Source organism: Malus sylvestris, chromosome 13, assembly GCF_916048215.2.
Source record: "Malus sylvestris chromosome 13, drMalSylv7.2, whole genome shotgun sequence".
NCBI classification, from domain to species: Eukaryota; Viridiplantae; Streptophyta; class Magnoliopsida; order Rosales; family Rosaceae; genus Malus; species Malus sylvestris.
The window spans coordinates 17,511,963-17,534,025 of record NC_062272.1 but is presented as its reverse complement, the minus strand read 5'-3'; the positions used below and the strand labels follow the sequence as shown (position 1 = coordinate 17,534,025).

Sequence of the window (22,063 nt, the reverse complement as noted above, 5' to 3'; positions counted from 1 at the left end):
CCCTATAACTTTATTTTTCTCAATATTTATTGCTGGAAAAGATTGTTCTGCATGGTCATCCTCTTAGTCCCTATGTCTTCATTTTTTTTTTCTTCCCTATAGTTTCATTGTATTCAATATGTAGTTTGTTTAGAGAAATAAATTTTCTTTTTCTTGACCAGGCAAAACTTGCTGTATAACTCCAAATTCCAAAACTGGAACCCGACTGACCAAGTGAGGTGCAATTTAATCTTGATGTGATTATTATTGTTTGACTAAAAATTGCAGATAAGATGTCACATCCCGGCTCGGGCCCCCACCACATCCCGGGCTCGACTCCGTCATAGCACGATATTATCCGCTTTTGGCCCCGACCACGCTCTCACAATTTTGTTTATGAGAACTCACATTAGAACTTCCTAGTGGGTCACCCATCCTGGGATTGCTCTCGCGCGAACTTGCTTACCTTCGGAGTTTCGATGGAATCCGAAGCCAGTGAGCTCTCAAAATGTCTCGTGCTAAATGGAGGTGGGAATGTGCATATAAGGCTTAGAGGATCCACTCCCCTCGACGATGTGGGATGTTACAATCCATTCCCCTTAAAGGCCCAACGTCCTCGTCAGCATACTCCAAGCCAGGGATTAGCTCTAATATCAAATTGTCACATCCTGACTCGGGCCCCCACCACATCCCGGGCTCGACTCCGTCATAGCACCATATTATCCACTTTTGGCCCCGACCACGCCCTCACAGTTTTGTTTATAAGAACTCACATTAGAACTTCCTAGTGGGTCACCCATCCTGGGATTGCTCTCGCGCGAACTTGCTTAACTTCGGAGTTTCGATGGAATCCGAAGCCAGTGAGCTCTCAAAATGTCTCGTGCTAAATGGAGGTGGGAATGTACATATAAGGCTTAGAGGATCCACTCCCCTCGACGATGTGGGATGTTACAATCCATTCCCCTTAAAGGCCCAACGTCCTCGTCAGCATACTCCAAGCCAGGGATTAGCTCTGATATCAAATTGTCACATCCCGGCCCGGGTCCCCACCACATCCCGGGCTCGACTTCGTCGTAGCACGATATTATCCGCTTTGAGCCCCAACCACACCCTCACGGTTTTGTTGATGGGAACTCACATGAGAACTTCCTAGTGGGCCACCCATCCTGGGATTGCTCTCGCGTGAACTCGCTTAACTTCGGAGTTCCTACGGAATCCGAAGCCAATGAGCTCCCAAAAGGCCTCGTGCTAAATGAAGGTGGGAATGTACAGATAAGGCTTAAATGATCCACTCCCTTGGGCGATGTATGATGTTATAAGACCACTTACTTAATAATTAGCAATGTTTTAAAAAGCAAAAGTGTAGGTGAGGTGTTTGATGGATAACCCCGCCAAGGCAAAAGCCTTATAGGCGTGAGGCAAAGCCTCACAAGTCCTAATTTTTTTAATACATATTTTATACATATAAAAATATAATAGTCACAAACAAGTTTTAATCAAGCAATCAAATTAATCATTTTCAAACATCTACTTAAGTGCCTATTTATATGAGAGTTTTGGATAATATTTGCGTGGGATAGGTAGTCTTAAAAAAAAAAGAAATAAGGAAAAGAATATAACGAAATTTAAAAAAAAAAAAAGAATAATATAACATTAAGAAATTAATAATCCAAATAAAAAAAATGTTTTCTTTACTACAGCCAATCATGACAATATTCAGGAAAATAATAAAAACAAAAACAAAACAATGCTTATCTAATATATATCTAGTATATGAGAAAATAAATATTAGAAATAAAAAATGAAGAGAAAAAAGAGAGTGCAGTAATAAATGTCTTTAAAGTGGGATTAGTTTAAAAAAATGAAGATAATGGGCGTAATAAATGTGGTAAAGTGGGGTCAATTTAAGCATTAAAAAATAATAAAAACACCAACTCAACCCAAAAAACCTGGCCGTCTTCTTCATCTTCTTCATCTCCTTCGCTGGTGTTCGTGGTGTGCAACTCAAAACAGCTCCACAACTCTCAAAAATTTCCAGATTTTTCAAACTTAAAAAAGAAAAGGGGATGCCCAATTGATGCCTCAAGCACATCTCAAGCACACCCCAAGAAGCCTAGGCATGTATTTTGCAGACTCCCTTAAAACAGAGGTGAAAATGGTGCAGCCCCGCCCCCTCTAAGGCCACCTAGGCGAGCTCTGAGGCGAGTCTTTTAAAACACTGATAATTAGTAAGAAAAAGATGACCCTTCATTGATAAGCATTTGAAATCGAATACAAGATGGACTTTTTCATAATCTGAATTTAAATCTAAATAAAATTAAAAATAATATAAATATAAGAGAATTAGAGTTAGGATAATTTTAACACAAGTATTATCGTTCTGAATTATTGACATGTTGAATGCGGCAATAGGTATTAGCAAAGCAAGGTTTCTATTTAATTATTATTTACTTTATATTTTGGGGGGATCAAAAGTAAAGGTTGATCAATTAAGTAATGAATTTTTGAAGGGCATGTCCTTAAAAGGTGAGTCCCACACTTTCAATCAATATGGAGTCTGGACCATCATCTTGCTCACAGTATTATGCTTGTTCAATGTATATCGCAACCTACTCGTTAAAATGCATTTTGGTCCATCCTTTCCCTGCCGCACTCGTGCACATTAAAACGATGATCAATTATTGTCAAGAACACACTCAAATATCAATTTCTCATGTTCTTATCCACATTAGCAAATTAATCTCAAAACAACTACTTACTAGCCAAATTACTTGATCGATTTCCAAGCAGTAAATTCGTTTGGCAACGTTTTTAATTTTTAATGCTGGCATTAGCATTTAGGATATAGGCTTGGAAATTAGCAAACCTTTTGATGCTTTTAGGGTAATTTTTTTTTCATTTCGATGCTTTTGGGATCATGAGGTAATTAATTTAGAGTTGCAATGTCCTTATATATATTGACCAGATAGAAGCATTTGTGTTTCCTATCCGCGGCAGCTTTGATAGTTTTCATCTTTCACATGACTTTGGTGCGTCGGATGTCTTGGTTTCTGTGGATCCTCCGTCTCTTACAACACTATATTGCAACATCTGTAAATTTTATTTTGTATTTTGATACCCTTGTTTGCAAGTACCGGCTCAGAATATAATAAACTTTTTCTTGAAATATATCATTTTCTTCACACATACACAGAAATCCTTTTTTGTTGCTCTAGAAAGCGTTTTTCTTTGATATTCGTTTTATTCCCTTAGTACTGTCGAAGTTAAAAATAAGTAAATAAATAAAAACTCGAAAGGGGGTTAATCAAGAACATCAACAATATAACTTTCTCCAGTCATAACAAAATGGCAAAACAGATATGCTTCAAAACCTCCCCAAACGCAACTTAAATTAGAATTCTTGCAAATTTACCACCAGACTTCACTTTTAAGGTGGACGTACCACCTCTCTATTAAGGCTTGTTAAAAGTTTCACCAGACCACGTTTGTGCACGGAAAAATTTCCATGCCTATGTTCACCACTCTAAATCCTTATACACGACTTGCGGCAAGAATTTCGTTGATTACATCTTGTCTTCAAGTAAGAAGAAAATATGTCCCACGAGCTTTAGAATGGGTCTCTAAGTGGAAAAACTATTCTTAAAAAATAGTTCACATGCATTACAAATTATACGTTTTGACTAAATTTGTAAATAAAACTAACGGGATGATACGTTATCACTAAAATATGAGTTTTGATGGTAAATTGACTAAATTTTGGTTTGGGGCATTTGTGTACACCCCGAATATGTTTTCTACTGCCATAAGTATCTATTATCACATAATAAATAAGCAAAGGAATATCAAAACTTAATAAACAATGTTGAATATATATATATATATATATATATATATATATATATATTTTGGTGTAAAATTATTATTTTAGATTCCAGTGTTTTCCTTTTTTTGTTACTTTGAAGCATTGCTGTCAAGTAAAAGGACGATTATAGGACGAACGTTAAGCTATTTCACCTTTCTGGCATTGTCGGGAATTTTGTCATTATTACTTCTTAACCTTCACGAAGGAATTGAAGAATTGAAGAAAACAGAGAAGTTTAGAGGAGAAGAAAGATGCATTTCTGATATCTCAAAACAGTTACTACAACCCAATTTTATCTAGGGGTGGTTCGGTATGAGATCCTATACCGAAACTCTTGTTCCGATTCCCAAACCGAAATATTCAAGAATCCCAATTTCAATACCGATCTCAAACTAAATTTTCGGGAATTCCAATTTTTGGGAATCCCGAAATAGTTTCGGGATTTCGGGACAAATCAGGAATCCCGAAATGGTTTTGGGCTTTTGGGCTTTTGGACTACAATTTGACATATTATGCTTTTGGGCCCAATCTGCCAATTTGTTTCTACTAATCTGCCAATCAAATGGCAAGACTTGTTTCTACTAATATGTGCACAAATTTGACATAGTTTCATAGTATATAACCAATCTGCCCACTACCCATCTGTGCACAATAACATCTGCCTATTCAATTTCTACTACACATGCATGCAATAAAAATGAATTAAGTACCAAATCCAAAAGCAAAAATAATAGTTACAAGCCAAGGTTTGAAAATAAATAAAGTAACAAACCCAAAATAAAAAGAAAAATTAGTTACGAGCCAAAGTTTCAATAATTAAGTTACAAACCAAAAATAAAAAAGCAAAGCTTAAAGTTTATAAAGATTGTTGGCCTCTTCGGCCCCTTGATCTTGTTGATGTTTGTGGTTGCTTCCTTGATGTTGGTACTTGTACTCTTCCCCAAATATTTATCAGAAGCAAGATTGTTACAATACTAATATCATTGCAATAAAGATGGCATTGACCTAATAAATAAAGTAACTTTATTATGAAAAAAGCTGTCTATAAAATGAATACAAGAACTATAACTCATAGATGCATATTGATTCCATTGACATATGAATTTTCATAGCAACCACACGTTTTAACTTAACCATTATATATCACAGAAACAAAATTTGGTTTTAAAAGTGCTGCATTGCAAGTTGATGTCCATCAGAAACATAATAGGCATTCGAAACTTTACTCAATACCACTACAGCTACATTATTAGCATCCACGCCTGACAACAACATTAATTTCCAAACGCTACAACATCATTGATCTTCATCCAGCCAAAATCCCGATTACCCACGAGTTCAAAGTTCAACCAAACAGTCTTAAATCCCAAACATTAATTCAAACAGAATGACATATACATCCAAACAGTCTTAAACTTACGAGTAAGAAACACGAAAGTTACGAACTTTTTTACCTGAGGTGGAGGAAGAAGAAGAAGGAGAAAAAGGAAGAGGATGCCTAAGGTGGACCGTGGGTTGTGGAAGGAAAGGCCGAGGAAGAAGTGAAGTAGTGAACTCTGCAAACAAAATTAATTCCAAACCCTAAATTAAATTTCAAAAGAAAGACAGAAATTAGATTTCAAAACACTAAATTAAATTAATTACCTAATTTGGGGTGATAGAGACTCGAACTCGGTGCTGGATCGAGAGTTATGTCTGTGAGAGAAAATCGCCCCAAAGAGAGAGATTGTGAGAGAGAGAGAGAGAGAGAGAGAGAGGTGGCTGTGTGGTAAAGGAAGGCTGGAGAGTCAGGACTCAGGTGTGGTGGTGGGTCTGTGGCTGGAATTTGTCACAGAGAAAGAGATGAGATGAGGGCTCGCGCGGCTCGGTGAGGGAGAGATAAGAGACGAGATTGAAGCAACAATGGAATGAAAGTGAACCGTGAAATGGGATTCTGACCTAAAAACATATGAACGGCATAGATTAAATCCAAAACAATGAATGGTTGAAATAATTCTCTTATAATTAAAATATATATATAATATTTATTTTCGGTTCAGTATGGGATTACCAAAAAAATTGAAATGTAAAACCGAATCCCGTACCGAAAATGTCAGTTTGGTTCCGGATTACATACCGCAAATTTCGGGAATTTTGGTTTGGGATCGGGATTTTTTCGGTTTGGTTTGGAATTTTTGGGATTTTTTTTCAACCCTAATCTTATCTAGTACAAGGAAATAATACTCTATATAGTCGGTTCAACATACAATGGCTTATATCCTAAGCTACTGCTGATGTGGCAGTTTTAATGACCTAGCATATATTCAGTACACCTGGCATATATAACCAATACTCCCCCTCAATCTTAGCTGGGATAGGCCAGCTTAAGATTGAAACAATGGTGAAGAAAATCAGGACCATGAAGACCTTTTGTGAGAACATCAACAACCTGGTCTTTTGTTGAAACATAATGAATCACTAAGTCTCCCTTTTGTACCCTCTCTCGAACAAAATGGAAGTCAGTTTCCAAATGTTTGATCTGGCAATGCTGAACTGGATTCAAGCTAAGTGCTATTACAGATTGATTATCACAATGAATTAAGGGAGGTGAAGACATGAAATGATGGACATTGCGAAAAATCAACCTGATCCATGCTATATCAGCAGCTGTATGTGCAAAACCCCTATACTCTGCATTGGTAGAACTCCTTGAAATAGAAGCTTGCTTCTTTGATTGCCAAGAATAGGATTGTCCCCCAAATAAACAACATATCCTATGATAGACCGTCTAGTGTTGAGATTGGCAGACCAGTCCGAGTCAATGAATGCAGACAATGCCATGGAAGTTCCTAATGTATATGTAAGACCACAAAATTAGAGTCCCTTGCAGAAATCGTAATATACGTTTAACCTTGATGAAGGAATTTCAGAAATGAAGAATACAAAGAAGTTTAGAGGAGAAGAAAGATGTATTTCTGACATCTCAAAACAGTTATTACAACCCAATCTTATCTAATACAAGGAAATAATACTCTACGTTTGTACCATACTTGACCAATCCCGAAACTACTGAGCACCAGTCAACGTTATACCGTCAAGGACCCAGAAGAGTTTCCCTCCAACCAGGAGACCAATCACAGCACGACACATATCGACATCAGAAGCCAATCATAGCGCGACACGTGTCAACATCAGAAGACAATCACAACACGACACGTGTCAATGTCAGAATGAAACTAGAAACTCTCTTCTATAAATAGAGATCATTCTCTCACAATATTTCCTAATGTCATTTGTACAAAATCATTCACTAGTACTCACTAAATGAGAGCTTGAACCTATGTACTTGTGTAAACCCTTCACAATTAATGAGAACTCCTCTACTCCGTGGACGTAGTCAATCTGGGTGAACCACGTACATCTTGTGTTTGCTTCCCTGTCTCTATCCATTTACTTACTTATCCACACTAGTGATCGGAGCAATCTAGCGCAGGTCACAAACTTAACACTTTCTGTTGTACCAAAGTCCTCGCTGATTTTGTGCATCAACATTTAGCGTCGTCTGTGGGAAATGACACTTATTCCCACTCTCTTCAGCTTTGTCAAGCTGGTTTCCACCATTCGTACACTCTCTTTTGACCAGGCATCCATCTCCAACATGGGGAGCGAAGGAAACCACAACACACAGAATGACACCCTTCTTGCACCTAGTGCGAAGCAACGAAAGAATGAAGGAAAAAGGGTTACTCTTCAAGCTAAAGTCGATGAGCTAGAAGCTCAGAACAACAAAATAGCAATGAAGAATGAAGTCATCCAGGAGCAGTATGAGAAGCTCTTTGAGACGCTCCACCAAACTAGGTGTACTCAAACATGCGAGCTCATTGCCTTTGTGGATATCAACCATCATCTAGGTGCCCCCCAACACGGAGGGTCACCTTCATTCGACATGGGTATCCTTGATGATGAGCGAGCTAATCATCAAAACATTGATCAACGTGAGACTTCTCTCAACCCAGCTGCTTCAACCCGAAGCAGGATAAGTGGAGGAATACACCTCCTTGCAGAAGGGTTAGAATGATCAAAAGCCATTTATCGTGACTGCCGAGACTTCCTAAAGCAACGTCGAGAGAATCCCCTCCACATATGCTTGAAGATCAATGACCCAAGGGTTTCTGAAAGACTCGGTCCCCTTCCATGACCCAAGCCAGCTGCCAATCTAAGGAAGGAACGACATGTCATAAAGGAACATGAAGGTACATGGGACTCTGAGGTATTCCGATAGACTCACCCTTGAAGTCAGTATGGCGAGTCCAAGGAAAAATCACACTCCCTTGCTCACACTTTCCTACTTCCAAGAGGCGATAGAGACTTACAAAAGAAAATTCCAGTTGTACATGACTCCACTCAAGACCCCTTCGTCCTACGGCTCCTTGAGGAAGTAAACAAGTTGAAGGCCGAACGTCAAGCCGAGAAACCTAACTGGAACCAACCCAGGCCTGACCTTCTCACAAGGAGGATTCTCGACACCCCCTTCAAGCAAAGACAAAACAAAAGCTTGGTTTACAACTCTATACTGGAAGGGAAGACCCAATTGAACACCTTAACCTTTTTTAGTCCACCATGGCATATCGGATGCATACCGACGAAGAGCGATGTCTTCTCTTCCCCTTCACTTTCTCTGGCGGAGCTCTAACCTGGTATTGCCGTCTTCCACCTAAGACAGTAGACTCATTTGAGAAACTGAGGAAATTGTTTATCTCTCAACACATCTTCCAAACCGATCGCTTGTATTCTGCAGATGACTTGTACACTATTCGCTAGAAGTCAGACGAGTCACTACGAAAGTATGCCGGTTGTTTCAGCCATGAGTATTCTCGCTGCGCTGAGGCAGATGACAAGACCGCCCTTAAGGCCTTCACGGCAGGCCTACGTGATTGTTTCTTCAAGTACATGATCAATGCCAACACTTGGAAGACTTACTCTGAGGTGATGGCACAAGCTTACAACCATGCTCCGCTGAGGCAATGACATATCAAGGGAAACCCCCTGCAACCACCCCTTATCAGCAAGTAGGGAGTGGAAGCCAGATCCAACCAAATAAGAAGACCTCGACCTTCCAAACGGCAGTGGTGCCTCCCCCTGCCTTACTTAATACTTTGCCAAGTCAACAAACATATCAATCTCAAGGCAAAAGGAAAGATTTTCATCCTCACCAATCTCATTTTAGTAAAAAAAGTAAGAGACACTATCGCGGTAACCAAGGGTATCGCCATGATAATCCTCGACCTCAGGCAGTCAACACAGTAGGTCAAGCACGTGTTAGAACAGCCCATACCCCAAGGTATGAGGCATACACACCTTTGAATGCCACATGCGTGGCCATTTACCCCAACATAGCACACCTGATACCGAAGCCAAAGCCAAGGCACCCGGATTACAAGCCCACGAAGAACACGGACACGTTTTGCTGCTACCACGAGCATAACGGCCATGATGGCGAGAAGTGTATCACCCTTCATGATCATATTGAAGCTTTGGCACATGAAGGAAAAATTGATTAATTCCTCCTTCACCCTCAAAGGGGTAACAGTAACCAACGCCAGGAGAATGTGATATATTCCATAAGTGGCGGCACACCCATATCTAAATCTTCCAACAGAGCCATGAAAAATAACGAATGAGCTTTAAGGTCTGGCCACCAAGTGTTTCACGTGGAAGACATCAGGGGAGGTAAGCATCAAAAGCCTAACTAGGATCCAATATGTTTCTACCCTGAAGAAGAAAGAGGTATCATCTACCCTCACAATGACCCACTGATCGTGGAAGCTCACATAGCCAACTTTGAAGTACGACGAATCCTGGTAAACACAGGGGCATCGGTCAATATCATGTTTGCTGAAGCTTTCAGGGCACTTAATGTAACAGAACACTTGCTCGATCGCTCGATTTCCCCTCTGATAAGCTTCTCCGGTGATATCGTGCAACCTTTGGGGAGTATACACTTACCTTTCACCATTGGTACAGGCCCTTACACAGCTACCATTACCACTAACTTCCTGGTGGTTGATTGCCCAACGGCATACAATGTCATCTTCGGACGCACAGGCATCAATGATCTCAAGGCCATGGTATCCACACATATGTTGTTGATGAAATTTCCAACCTCCTATGGCAATGGTTACATCAGAGGAGATCAACTTAGTGCACGATCATGTTACAACACTTCGGTCAAGCAACAACACCTGCATGTGCCCAAGGAAACCCTTTCTATACATGATCAAGTCATAAAGACCAGCCCAGACGAAGCCAACTTGGATCTTCACGGTGGCAACAGTCAACCCGACGATCCTCGAGATGACTCTTTCACCCAGCAAGCACAACCCGCTTAAAAGTTGAAGAATGTCTCTATCTCAAAAGATTATCCAGATCGCATGGTGAAGATTGGCACCACCTTGTCACCACCTATTCGGTTGGCATTGATCTCTTTTTTGCAAGAGAACACTGAGGTCTTCGCCTGGTCATACGAGGACATGTCAGGTATCTCTCCCGATATCATCTGTCATCGCTTAAGTATTGACCCCAAGACCAAGCCAGTGAGATAGAAGCGAATATCTTATGACTCTGAACAGTACGAGGCAATGAAGGCAGAAGTTGAAAAACTCAAAGGCATAGGCTTCGTCCGCGAAGTTAATTATCCAACGTGGGTAGCAAATGTTGTCCTTGTAAAGAAGAATCCGACCAAGGAAAGTCTCCTGCTCCAAAAGGTCTTGTGGAGAATGTGTGTCGATTACACCGACCTAAACAAATGATGCCCGAAGGATAGTTTTCCTCTTCCTCTCATAGACAGACTTATAGACTCTACGGCAGGGTGTGAACTTCTGAGCTTCATGGATGCTTACTCAGGATACAACCAAATCCTCATGAACCCTCCAGACCAAGAACACACAGCCTTCACTACTGACAGAGGACTATATTGCTATAAAGTCATGCCTTTCGGCCTAAAGAATGCATGAGCGACTTATCAGAGACTGGTCAATTCAATGTTTGCCAAACAGATTGGGAAGAGCATGGAAGTTTACGTTGATGATATGCTAGTCAAGAGCAAACATGCTGACCAACACATCACCAACCTATCTGAAACTTTCACCATTCTGAAGAGGTATCAAATAAGGTTGACCCCAACAAATGTGCCTTCGGTGTAGGCTCTGGCAAATTCTTAAGTTTCATGATAAGCCAACGAGGCATTGAGGCTAATCCCGAAAAGATCAAAGCAATCCTCGACATGAAGGAACCGGTAACTTCAAAAGACATCCATAGCCTTACTGGCAAGGAGGCAGCCTTAACTAGGTTCATCTTTAAGGCCATAGACAGATATGCTCCTTTCTTCAAAGCACTTAAGGGAAGTAAGAAGTACATTACATGGATTGATGAATGTGCTGAGGCATTCAAGAACCTTAAAGACTACATGAGTAAAGCCCCTCTGCTCTCCAAACCTAAGGTTGGTGACACTCTCATTATCTATCGGTCGGTATCGGCTTCAGTAGTAAGTTCCGTTCTCATTCGAAATGATGGTAATGTCGAACGGCCTGTCTACTACGCTAGCAATGCCTTATAAGATGCAGAGACACGATACTCCAACATTGAGAAATTGGCTCTAGCATTGGTCATGTCTGCTCGAAAACTTCGCCCTTACTTCCAAGCACACTCCATCATCGTGCTTACCAATCATTCTCTTCGACAGATACTCCAAAGTCCTGACACTTCCGGGCAAATGATCAAATGAGCGATAACATTGGGTGAGTTTGACATCTCTTATCAACCAAAGCCAGCTGAGAAGGGCCAAGCAGTGGCAGACTTCATCGCCGAATTCACATATCCTATTGACATTGTTTCTACGCCTAAAGAAGTGGTTTCATTACCCTTGGAAGCTCAGAAAATAGAACCAACAACCCCAGCATGGAGTCTATATGTTAATGGCTCGTCCAACCAATAGGGTTGTGGAGCAGGACTAATCCTTACGACCCCTGACAAAGTGGTGATGGAATATGCTATTCGTTTCAAATTCAAGGCGTCGAACAATGAGGACGAATATGAAGCCCTCCTAGCAGGCTTACGTTTGGCCAAACACCTTGGAGTTAAACGAATTGATATCTTCAGTGACTCCCAATTAGTGGTTAATCAGGTCACCAACAACTTTGATGCTAAGGATAGCTCTATGGCAGCATATATGGCACAAACACAATTGTTGCTCCAGCACTTCCACTACCAGATCACCCAAATTCCTCGAGCGGCAAACAGTCATGCAGATGCTTTGGCTCGCCTTGCCTCAGCGGTGGAAGACAAGAGTCATGCAGATGCTTTGGCTCGCCTTGCCTCAGCGGTGGAAGACAAGATTGGGGGAAAAATTCAAGTCGAATTGTTGGCAGCACCAAGCACCATGGCTGCGGAAGTGTGCAACTTACAACAGAGGGATAGTTGGATTACCCCGATTTATGGATTCCTTGGTCATGGCACCCTTCCAAATGACAAAGTCCAAGCTAAGCAGATTCGATACAAGGCTACCCGTTACTTGATCATTAATGACCAACTCTACAAACGGGGTTTTAACCTACCATACCTAAGGTGCCTTATGCCCGCAGAGGCGGAAACTGTCATTCGGGAAATACATGAAAGAGTCTACGGAGATCATGCTGGATCTCGATCCCTAGCACATAAGGCTTTTTGCCAAGGATATTACTTGCCAACATTCTACCAAGATGCCATCAGAATATCCCGCTTATGTGATAAGTGTCAACGCTACACAACTATTCCTCACTCCCCTCCTGAGCTGCTCACTCCTATGATCAGCCCTTGGCCCTTCGCCCAATGGGGACTTGATTTGATCGGCCCAATGCTTACAGGGAAGGGCAAGGTCCACTATGCAATCGTTGTAGTTGACTACTTCATAAAGTGGGCCGAAGTAGAACCCTTGGCAACCATTACTGAGGCAAAAATAGAAGACTTCGTATGGAAGAACATCATTTGCAGATTTGACGTTCCCAATGCGATAGTCACTGACAACGGGCGACAGTTCGACAACAATAAGTTCTGGATGTTCTGCTCTAAGTTCAACATCAACTTATGTTTTGCCTCCACAGCTCATCCCTAGTCTAATGGACAAGTTGAAGCCATCAACAAAATAATCAAGCGAACTTTGAAAACCAGTTTGGACAAGGCTAAAGGTTGTTGGCCAGAATTTGTACCCCAAGTTCTTTGGTCATATCGCACTTCGTATCGGACATCAACAGGAGAAACCCCATTCTCACTTGCCTTTGGTACAGAGGCAGTTGTCCTAGTTGAGCTTGAGCAAGCAACATTCCGAGTCCAAAACTACGTGCAAAGTGAAAATGACAAACAACTTACCCTCAACTGAGATCTAGTCGAGGAACACAGAAACCAGGCTCACTTAAGGAATGTCGCCTACAAGCAGCGCATCTCCAACTACTATGACTCTAGGGTCAAACCTCGTTCTTTCAAAGTGGGGGACTAGGTATTGAAGAAGAGATTACTCTGCGACAGAGTCCCGAGTGAAGGAACACTTAGTCCAAACTGGGATGGACCGTTTGAAGTTGTTGGCATTAGTTGCCCTGGCTCCTACAAGCTTAGAAGCTCCGATGGCAAGACCCGTGGCCATCCATGGAACGCTGATCACTTGAAGTACTATTACAAGTAAATTCACATTGTACAAGTGTTAAGCTTCAGTCGTTCGGCATCCTATGTAACGAAGACTATTTGGCATGAATTCAATAAAGAGGTGATTTAGACAACTCGGTCCTAATCCTCTTACATTCCTAGCAATGAAACACTCAGGTTTAAAGCTTCGACATGAATGCTTCCAACAGGAAATCAAGTCTAAGTATATGTCAACAAGACTATACAAATAAACAAACAGTACTGAACAGAACTAGTACATCCAAGTTATGGCTTATATCTAAACAAAGGATTTGCTTAAACATAGCCAAGCATTCATCAATGATAGTGCAAATACTTGGTAATTAACAACAAACTAGTACATCCAGAGTACATGGCACATGCCACACAAATAACAAACTAGTACATCCAAAGTACATGGCACATGCCACACAAACAACAAACTAGTACATCCAGAGTACATGGCACAAGCCACACAAACAACAAACTAGTACATCCAAAGTACATGGCACATGCCACACAAACAACAAACTCGTACATGCATAGTACATGCAGAAAAAGAGGGCATTACGAGTCATCCTCATCTGAGGCCAAACCCCTGACAATATCACTTTGTGTTTCAACCCCATCGTTATCACCATATTCCTCAGCATCTCCAAGACCATCCTCTCTCTCCTGAGACTACTCACTGATACTAGCCTCACTCTCCAGGACCATCAACTGCAAGGACGAAGGCTTCACCCTTTTGTCGGTACTCATCCATCTCATCACGGTACTTTCGGATAATGTTTCCATTATCGTAACGCTCAAGGATGGCCATCCATTTCCTTTTCTCAAAATTAACCGCTCGGATGCAGTGAGGTCTAAAAGCATCGTGAAATGCCTGGGAACCTAAGAACTCCTGAACAGCAGCATCCCTCTCAGTTGGGATACTCATCTTCAGCCCAGAAACCTCAACCAAGGCACTATCCAACTCCCCTTTAACCTTGGAAACCTCAAGGATGGTTGTCTCCAACTGTTCCTTAGTCGCTTCCAATTGTTTCTTGAGCCTCACGTTCTCACCATTCCACCTCTTCAAACTCTCAAAGTTTTCATCCTTAAGGCGGATGGCATCAGCCAAAGCTTTGCTCATTTTTCTGGCGTCATTCACAAGCTGCTTATTCTCTTTAAAGTTTGCCTTGTACCGCTCGACTTCTCGTAATCTATCATCGTACTCAATCATGACCTACATGACAAGATAATCATCACTACCAGGAAAAAGAAGGGAGAAAACAAAGAAATGACAAAGTAACACTTACATAAGAAGATAGCCTCATCATTCGGTCACGATCTGATTCGTTCTCATCTAGCGGCTCGCCGAGCTCATCAACAGTGGATCGACGTCCTGCTAGGCTATTATTGACATACCTAAAACTACTTGGTTGCATGGCAACCTTCAAGTCCTTCCAATGAATGCTGCCAACCTCTTCCTTATACTTTCTCTTACGGCTACAGCTAGGGCCACCTTCTTGGTCAGTAGACTCCATGGTTGGAGGAAATATGGGATTGATGGTAGGAAGATGAGGCAATAATAGTCTCTCCTCCCTTGCAACTATGGTAGCAGCACACCCAATGGCCTCAACTTCAGCCTTATTCGAGGCAACAACCTTGAGGACCTCCTCTTGCGACTTAGGTTTAGGGGTTGGCCTCACCCGGTGCTTACGAGCTCCCTTGTGAAACAAAATGTCATCTATGGTAACTAACATAGGTGTTTTCCCTTTCTTGGCATTAGTCTCCCCTTTCTTGCCCATTTTCTCCACTGAACAAGAAAAATCAAAGTAAGGAATGCAACTTTGTAAAAGAAAGAGAGGGCAAAATGAATGACATAACTTACATGCTCGTTTCTGGCACTCTGACACTAGGGGCTGGAAACCGTACTTTCGAAATAAGAGTCGTAGCTTGCCCAAATGTTTATCCTCTTTGGGCACCCTCAACACCTTCTCTATGTCAGCTAGCTCCCGTCTAGACAGCTTGATGGTCCCTCGCATCACTTCACGAAGAAAAAATGTTAAAAGCAAGAGAAAATCACAACAAATAGCAAATAATGCAAACAATGGATACATTACAACCTACAGTCTGGAAGTGAGTAGGAACACGTCGCTCAGGTGTGACACCTTTAGCATACTCCCAATTATTATAAAGAAAGCACCAACGATTTTTCCAAGTGCAGTACGTCTTTTTCTTACCAAAGACAATACGCTCTCTCTCACTCCGACACGCACACTCGGCATACCCAATGCATGCTTTCACCGGGCGCATCTTATAACAGTAGCGCCATTGATGAAAGGAAGGCTCACCTAACCCACATTCCATCCAAATAATTTAAAACCCGATCAAGGTATCCCAAAAACCAGGGTAGAGTTGCCCAGGCGCATATCCAATGAAAGACAGTATCCATTGCAACCACGGGTGCAAAGGCAGCTTCACCCTTAAAGTCAATAATATCTGGGTATAGAACATAACATGACCCTTGGATGGTTCAGAGGACAATTCTTCATGATGCACCAAACGCATTCCTACACTACGGGGGATACTACATGACTGCCTTAGGGCCTCAAGCTACTTTTCGTTATCTAACAAGTTTTGCACTAAATGGTCTACTGTGAACTCAGAGCGAAATATGGGTATGGCGTCACAAACAACCCCCTCACCCACTAACATTAAGGAGGAAGAACCAATATTGGCTAAGGCTTGGCACTTGCGAGGATCACCCAATCTCGAATTTTTTGTACAAGACTCCAACAAAAGCCCTGAAGACTCCAACATTGCAAGCTCAAACCTAGAGTTAGAGTTAGGGAAGCCCCCATCACTAGGACTTCCAAACTCTGACATCTACAACAAAAAGAAACAAACTCTATCACCACATGAAAGATCGAAACATAAGGAAGTTCCTAAGGCATGGAGAAAAGCTCAATCAGTTCATTATGTTCTCAACCAAATACCTGAACACTCAAACAATTCAACAAGAAGGAAAGCATGTGATCTAGTGGAGAAGATTACCAACCTGAAAATGGTGCAAAACAATGCCGGAATCCCTCTCAACTATAAGAGCACTCTATCTCCAAAAATCACTACAAAATGAGCAAATGAAGACAATGAAAAGAGTGGAAACTTCTCATTCTTATAGGGTTCAACATGGCCAAAGAAATTCAAAATTCAAAATTTAAACCATGAGAAAACCCCACATGGAAAGTCTTCAAACTTCCACACAAGCTAGGGAGTTTTCAAATTTCAAACTTGCAGCACCCCCTCTCTCCCTCAAAAAAAAAAAAAAAGGGAGGAGGTGACCACATTAGCTTCATCAATTTATGGTGCCAACAAGAGCTTCATCAAAGGAGTTCAACCACAATTCTCAAAAGCTTCACACACTCTTGATCAAGACAGTGTGAAGCAAAACCAATTTATGGTGCCAACAAGAGCTTCATCAATGGAGGACAAGCACAACTCTCAAAAGCTTCACACACTCTTGATCAAGACAGTGTGAAGCAAAACCAATTTATGGTGCCAACAAGAGCTTCATCAATGGAGGGCAACCACAATTATCAAAAGCTTCACACACTCTTGATCAAGACAGTGTGAAGTAAAATCAATTCATGGTGCTCAACAAATCTTCAACCTTAAAGCTTCACCTACAAAGCTTCACCAACAAAAGCTTCATCAATGGAAGACAACTACAAATTCTCAAAAGTTTCACACTATCTTGATCAAGATAGTGTGAAGCAAAATCAATTCATGGTACCCAACAAAAGCTTCAACTCCAAAGCTTCACCTACAAAGCTTCAACTCCAAAGCTTCACTTACAAAAGCTTGACCCACAAAAGCTTGACCTACAAAAGCTTCACCCACAAAAGCTTAACCCACAAAAACTTCACCCACAAAAGTTTCACCCACAAAAGCTTCACCCACAAAAGCTTCACCCACAAAAGCTTCACCCACAGAAGCTTCACCTACAAAAGCTTGACCAACAAAGCTTGACCCACAAAGCTTCACCCACAAAAGCTTGACCCACAAAAGCTTCACCTACAAAAGCTTGACCCACAAAAGCTTGACCCACAAAACTTCACCCATAAAAGCTTCACCTACAAAACTTCAACACAAAAGCTTCACATTATTTTGATCAAGATAGTGTGAAGCAAAATCAATTCATGGTGCCCAATAAATCTTGACCTACAAAAGCTTCACCCACAAAAGCTTGACCCATAAAAGCTTGACCCACAAAAGCTTCACCTACAAAACTTCAACAAAAAAGCTTCACCTACAAGAGCTTCACACTATCTTGATCAAGATAGTGTGAAGCAAAATCAATTCATGGTGCCCAACAAAGCTTCAACCTCAAAGCTTCACCTACAAAGTTTCAACACCAAAGCTTCACCTACAAAGCTTTAAAATATATATATATATATATATATATATATATATATATATATATATATATATATATATTTCGAAAATTCAAAAATTCAAAAATTCAAAAATTCAAAAATTCAAAAATTCAAAAAATCGAAAAAAAAAATTTCGAAAAAAAAAATAAAAAATTGCCTAGGCCTCCTCTTCTTTGAACCTAACAACTTTCATAACAAATATCTATGAAGAAGGAGTTTTGGGCTACCACTTAGAAAGGAAATGTCTTATTCGTCAACTCCCTCGACCGGAGACTTGGGGGACTCCTACCATATGCTACTGCACCTTAATACTCAGAAGTCTCACGACCACTTAATGACTTGGATTTTTCAAGTCTCCAAACAAGAAGTTTTCCTCACTCAAGAAATTCAGGGAGCACTACCTCAACCTACATGCTTCATTCAAAAAAGCTTCAACAAAAGGAAAAATTCAAATAACTTAGTGAAGAAGGCCTTGGTGTATTTAACACAATACGTTGAAATGAAGCAAAGTTTGTTTATTGATATCTCCGATAAGTTACAAATATGTGCATATACATGAATCAAAATAAACAAACAAGAAGGAGCCTTCACAAAGGTTGCTCAGGAGAAGTCTCAGCAGTCGGTAGAGCCCCAGAAAGATGAGGCACCAGAGGGTGATTATTCGGAGCCTCAGTACTAGGCAGAACCCCAGAAGAAGGACGCACCAAAGGTTGATCATTTGGAGCTTCATTACGCAGTACAGCCCCAGAAAACGAAGGCAATAAATACCTTTGGAACAAACCCACAAACCTCTGATGATCAAGTAAAATCTGACCATCAGATTCCTGAAGTTGGTCGAGCTTCCTCTTCATGTTTGTAGCATAGTCATGTGCGAGCCTGTGCAACTGTTTATTCTCATGTTTGAGCTCTCTCATCTCCTGTTTGAGACTTATCACTTCAGCCACCAATGATTCAACTTGGCGGGTTCGAGCAAATAGGCATTGGGCCATATTAGACACAGAACCTGCACACTGAACAATGAGAGCCAGAGAATCCTTAACAGCCAACTCATCAGACCATTTGGAAAGTAGTCTGTTATCTTTGGGAGTGAGAAGGTTCCTGGACACCACCGCAGCGGTCATATCATTCTTCATCACAGAGTCCCCAACGGTAAGAGGACCAGTAGAAGATAAGAAGGATGGGCGCCATATGTTGTCTTGAAAAGGCATTGCTGCCTCTTCACCAAAGTTCAAGTCAAAACGACGGTCGGATGGGCCAGACATTCTCAGAAATGATGAAGGAGAAATGAGATGCAATAAATCTCTGAAATAAGGGGAAAATTCCTACAAGCAATAACTCTCTAAATGTACTTCTTGCACACAATTGGTGCCCTTATAAAAGAAAGGGCAACAGGGCCGTTGGTTCAAGAATCGTAGAGGCACCTCTGGATTCCGAAGAGGCACCACTTTTCACACGTAAAATCAGCTCATCGGGTACCACAGATAACTTTGCCAAAGATCTCTGACAAAGTTTAGACACATAAATTTTGAAAGTCCAGCTACCCTACTATTACGCACAAGGGTAAAGGAACAGCATCACTGCTTGATAACTAGAAAGTCCCAATGTGTGTCAACCTCCGTGCTCCGTGGCAAGGCAGACTGGCAAAAATGCCCAACCTTTACTCACATTCGAGAAAACACTCCCAGCAAGATTGCTTGCTTAAAAATCGAAGAGGCACCACTCTCCGAATCTCAGAGCCAGACTCCCAACAGGATTACTTTCTCAAAAATCGAAGAGACACTGCTCTCCGAATCTCAAGAGTCAGACTCCCAACAAGATTGCTTTCTCAAAAATCGAAGAGGCACCGTTCTCCGAATCTTGAGAGCCAGATCCCCGACAGGATTGCTTGTTCGAAAACTGAAGAGGCATCACTCTCTGAACTTTGAGAATCAGATTTCCTTGGATAAAGCTTGTCTGCAATCTTCACACGCAACATCAGCTTTCCAAATACCGCATACCACTTTTTCAAAGCGCTCTGACAAAGTTAAAACATGTGAAGCTTGCAGCTCCCACTATATTGCTATGACCAAAAAAGGTAAAGGAATAGCATTATTACTTGCTCAAAAATCGAAGAGGCACCGCCTTTTGAATCTCGAGAGCCAGACTCCCAACATGATTACTTTCTCAAAAATCGAAGAGGCACCGCTCTTTGAATCTCAAGAGCCAGACTCCCAACATGATTGCTTTCTCAAAAATCGAAGAGGCACCGTTCTCCGAATCTCGAGAGCCAGATCCCTGACAGGATTGCTTGTTCGAAAACCGAAGAGGCATCTCTCTCTGAACTTCGAGAATCAGATTTCCTTGGATAAAGCTTGTCTGCAATCTTCACACGCAACATCAGCTTTCTAGATACCGCATACCACTTTTTCAAAGTGCTCTGACAAAGTTAAAACACATGAAGCTTGCAGCTCCCACTACATTGCTACGACCAAGAAGGGTAAAGGAATAGCATTACTACTTGTTGTTAGGGAGACTCCTATATATGTCGACCTCCATCCTCCACGGACAGGCAGACCTGCAAAAATGCTCAACCTTTCCTCATATCTGATAGGGCACTCCCAACGAAGCCTCTCGAATTACTCAGCTTTCTTCCCCCGCCCCCAATAATACCTATGCAAACTAGCCACACCAGAGCAAGAGTATCTCATATCATGCTTTTTCCCTATCTTTTCCTTTACCCTTGTTCTTACCTGCAAGACAATGAGAAAGAGAACAATCAGTCAGCACTTGGAATCAAGCTTCTAGTCAAGAACTGACTGCTTGGAACCCCTTGCCTGACTACTTACCTGGCATTGCTCTCAAGTACTCATCTTCAATATCTTATGCTTCCAAAAAAAATACCACATCTGCCTGAGGAACAGATAGGGCAAGTGAGAAGGGTACAAGGAAGCATGTGGAAACAAGCACAACATAACACGTGTCGATTCATCCACTACTTCGTCAACAACAAAAGTATCCCATATCATCAAGGTCGAACGCACTTTTGATTTGATCGACTTGTTTTGACCCTCAAATTCTTAAGTCGGCCTTATACTCTGGAGGAAACCAGAAAACCCTTCAGCCCAGTTCAAGAATAAGCCTATGGAAAGTTACTTCTTCAAAAGCAAAAGTATCTCATATCATCTCTTCTCCATTTGCTTCTCCTTATCCTTGTTGTTGTTTACAACACAAGAAGAAGGAGAACAATCAACCGGAAGCCGAAGTCGAACCTCCGATCCAGGTTGCTTGCTTGGAAGTCTGATTGCTTACCTTGTCTGTTACCTCTTTCGGCAAATCTCCTAGCTCGGCGACTTGGGGGACTCCTACTATAGGGTTTTGTATCGCACTTGACCAAGCCCGAAACTACAAGCAAGCTTCAAGTGAAATTGATACATTACCTTGTGCATCTTCATCGGTTAAAGATACCACCCCTGGATGGAGGAAAAGTACTTCCAGAAAAGATACCACATCTACGTAGGAGACAGATAAGGCAAGTAAAAATGATACCACATTTCGGTACTTAGAAGTTTCGTGATTACTCAATGGCTTGGATCTTGCAAGTCCCCAACCGAGAAGCTTCCCTCACTCGGGAACTTAGGGGAGCACTGTTTGTACCATACTTGACCAATCCCGAAACTACTGAGCACCGGTCAACGTTATACCGTCAAGGACCCAGAAGAGTTTCCCTTCAACCGAAGACCAATCACAGCGCGACACGTGTCGACGTCAGAAGCCAATCATAGCACGACTCATGTCAACATCAGAAGCCAATCACAACACGACACGTGTCAATGTCAGAATGAAACTAGAAACTCTCTTCTATAAATAGAGATCATTCTCTCACAATATTTCCTAATGTCATTTGTACTAAACATTCACTAGTACTCACTAAAGGAGAGCTTGAACCTATGTACTTGTGTAAACCCTTCACAATTAATGAGAACTCCTCTACTCCGTGGACGTAACCAATCTGGGTGAACCACGTACATCTTATGTTTGCATCACAAACTTAACACTTTTTGTTGTACCAAAGTCCTCGCTGATTTTGTGCATCAACACTCTATATAGTCGGTTCAACAAACAATGGTTTATATCCTAAGTTACTACTGATGTG

The 22,063-nt window shown here is 41.4% G+C and overlaps 1 protein-coding gene and 1 long non-coding RNA gene across 2 annotated transcripts; both read right to left on the bottom strand.

The window, feature by feature from the left end:
• Positions 1-4,539: 4,539 nt before the first annotated feature.
• On the bottom strand, positions 4,540-5,762 carry LOC126597128 (uncharacterized). Its single transcript, XR_007614144.1, has 3 exons — positions 5,486-5,762; positions 5,296-5,397; positions 4,540-4,846 (listed from the first exon to the last, which is right to left on the bottom strand). It is a non-coding gene; the product is annotated as an uncharacterized LOC126597128 (long non-coding RNA).
• An 8,448-nt stretch (positions 5,763-14,210) lies between these two features.
• LOC126595306 (uncharacterized) lies at positions 14,211-15,255 on the bottom strand. The gene is made up of 2 exons (XM_050261643.1): positions 14,809-15,255; positions 14,211-14,735 (listed from the first exon to the last, which is right to left on the bottom strand). The coding sequence occupies exons 1-2, from the start codon at positions 15,253-15,255 to the stop codon at positions 14,211-14,213; spliced, it is 972 nt and encodes a 323-aa protein (XP_050117600.1).
• Positions 15,256-22,063: the final 6,808 nt, after the last annotated feature.

What these genes read in the sequence shown, in the direction of transcription:
- LOC126595306 (XM_050261643.1), bottom strand. Translation starts at nt 15,255, where the DNA reads ATGTTAGTTACCATAGATGACATTTTGTTTCACAAGGGAGCTCGTAAG. An exon ending in TGATGAGGCTATCTTCTTAT is followed by an intron (nt 14,736 to 14,808) that starts GTAAGTGTTACT and finishes CTTGTCATGTAG; the next exon opens with GTCATGATTGAGTACGATGA.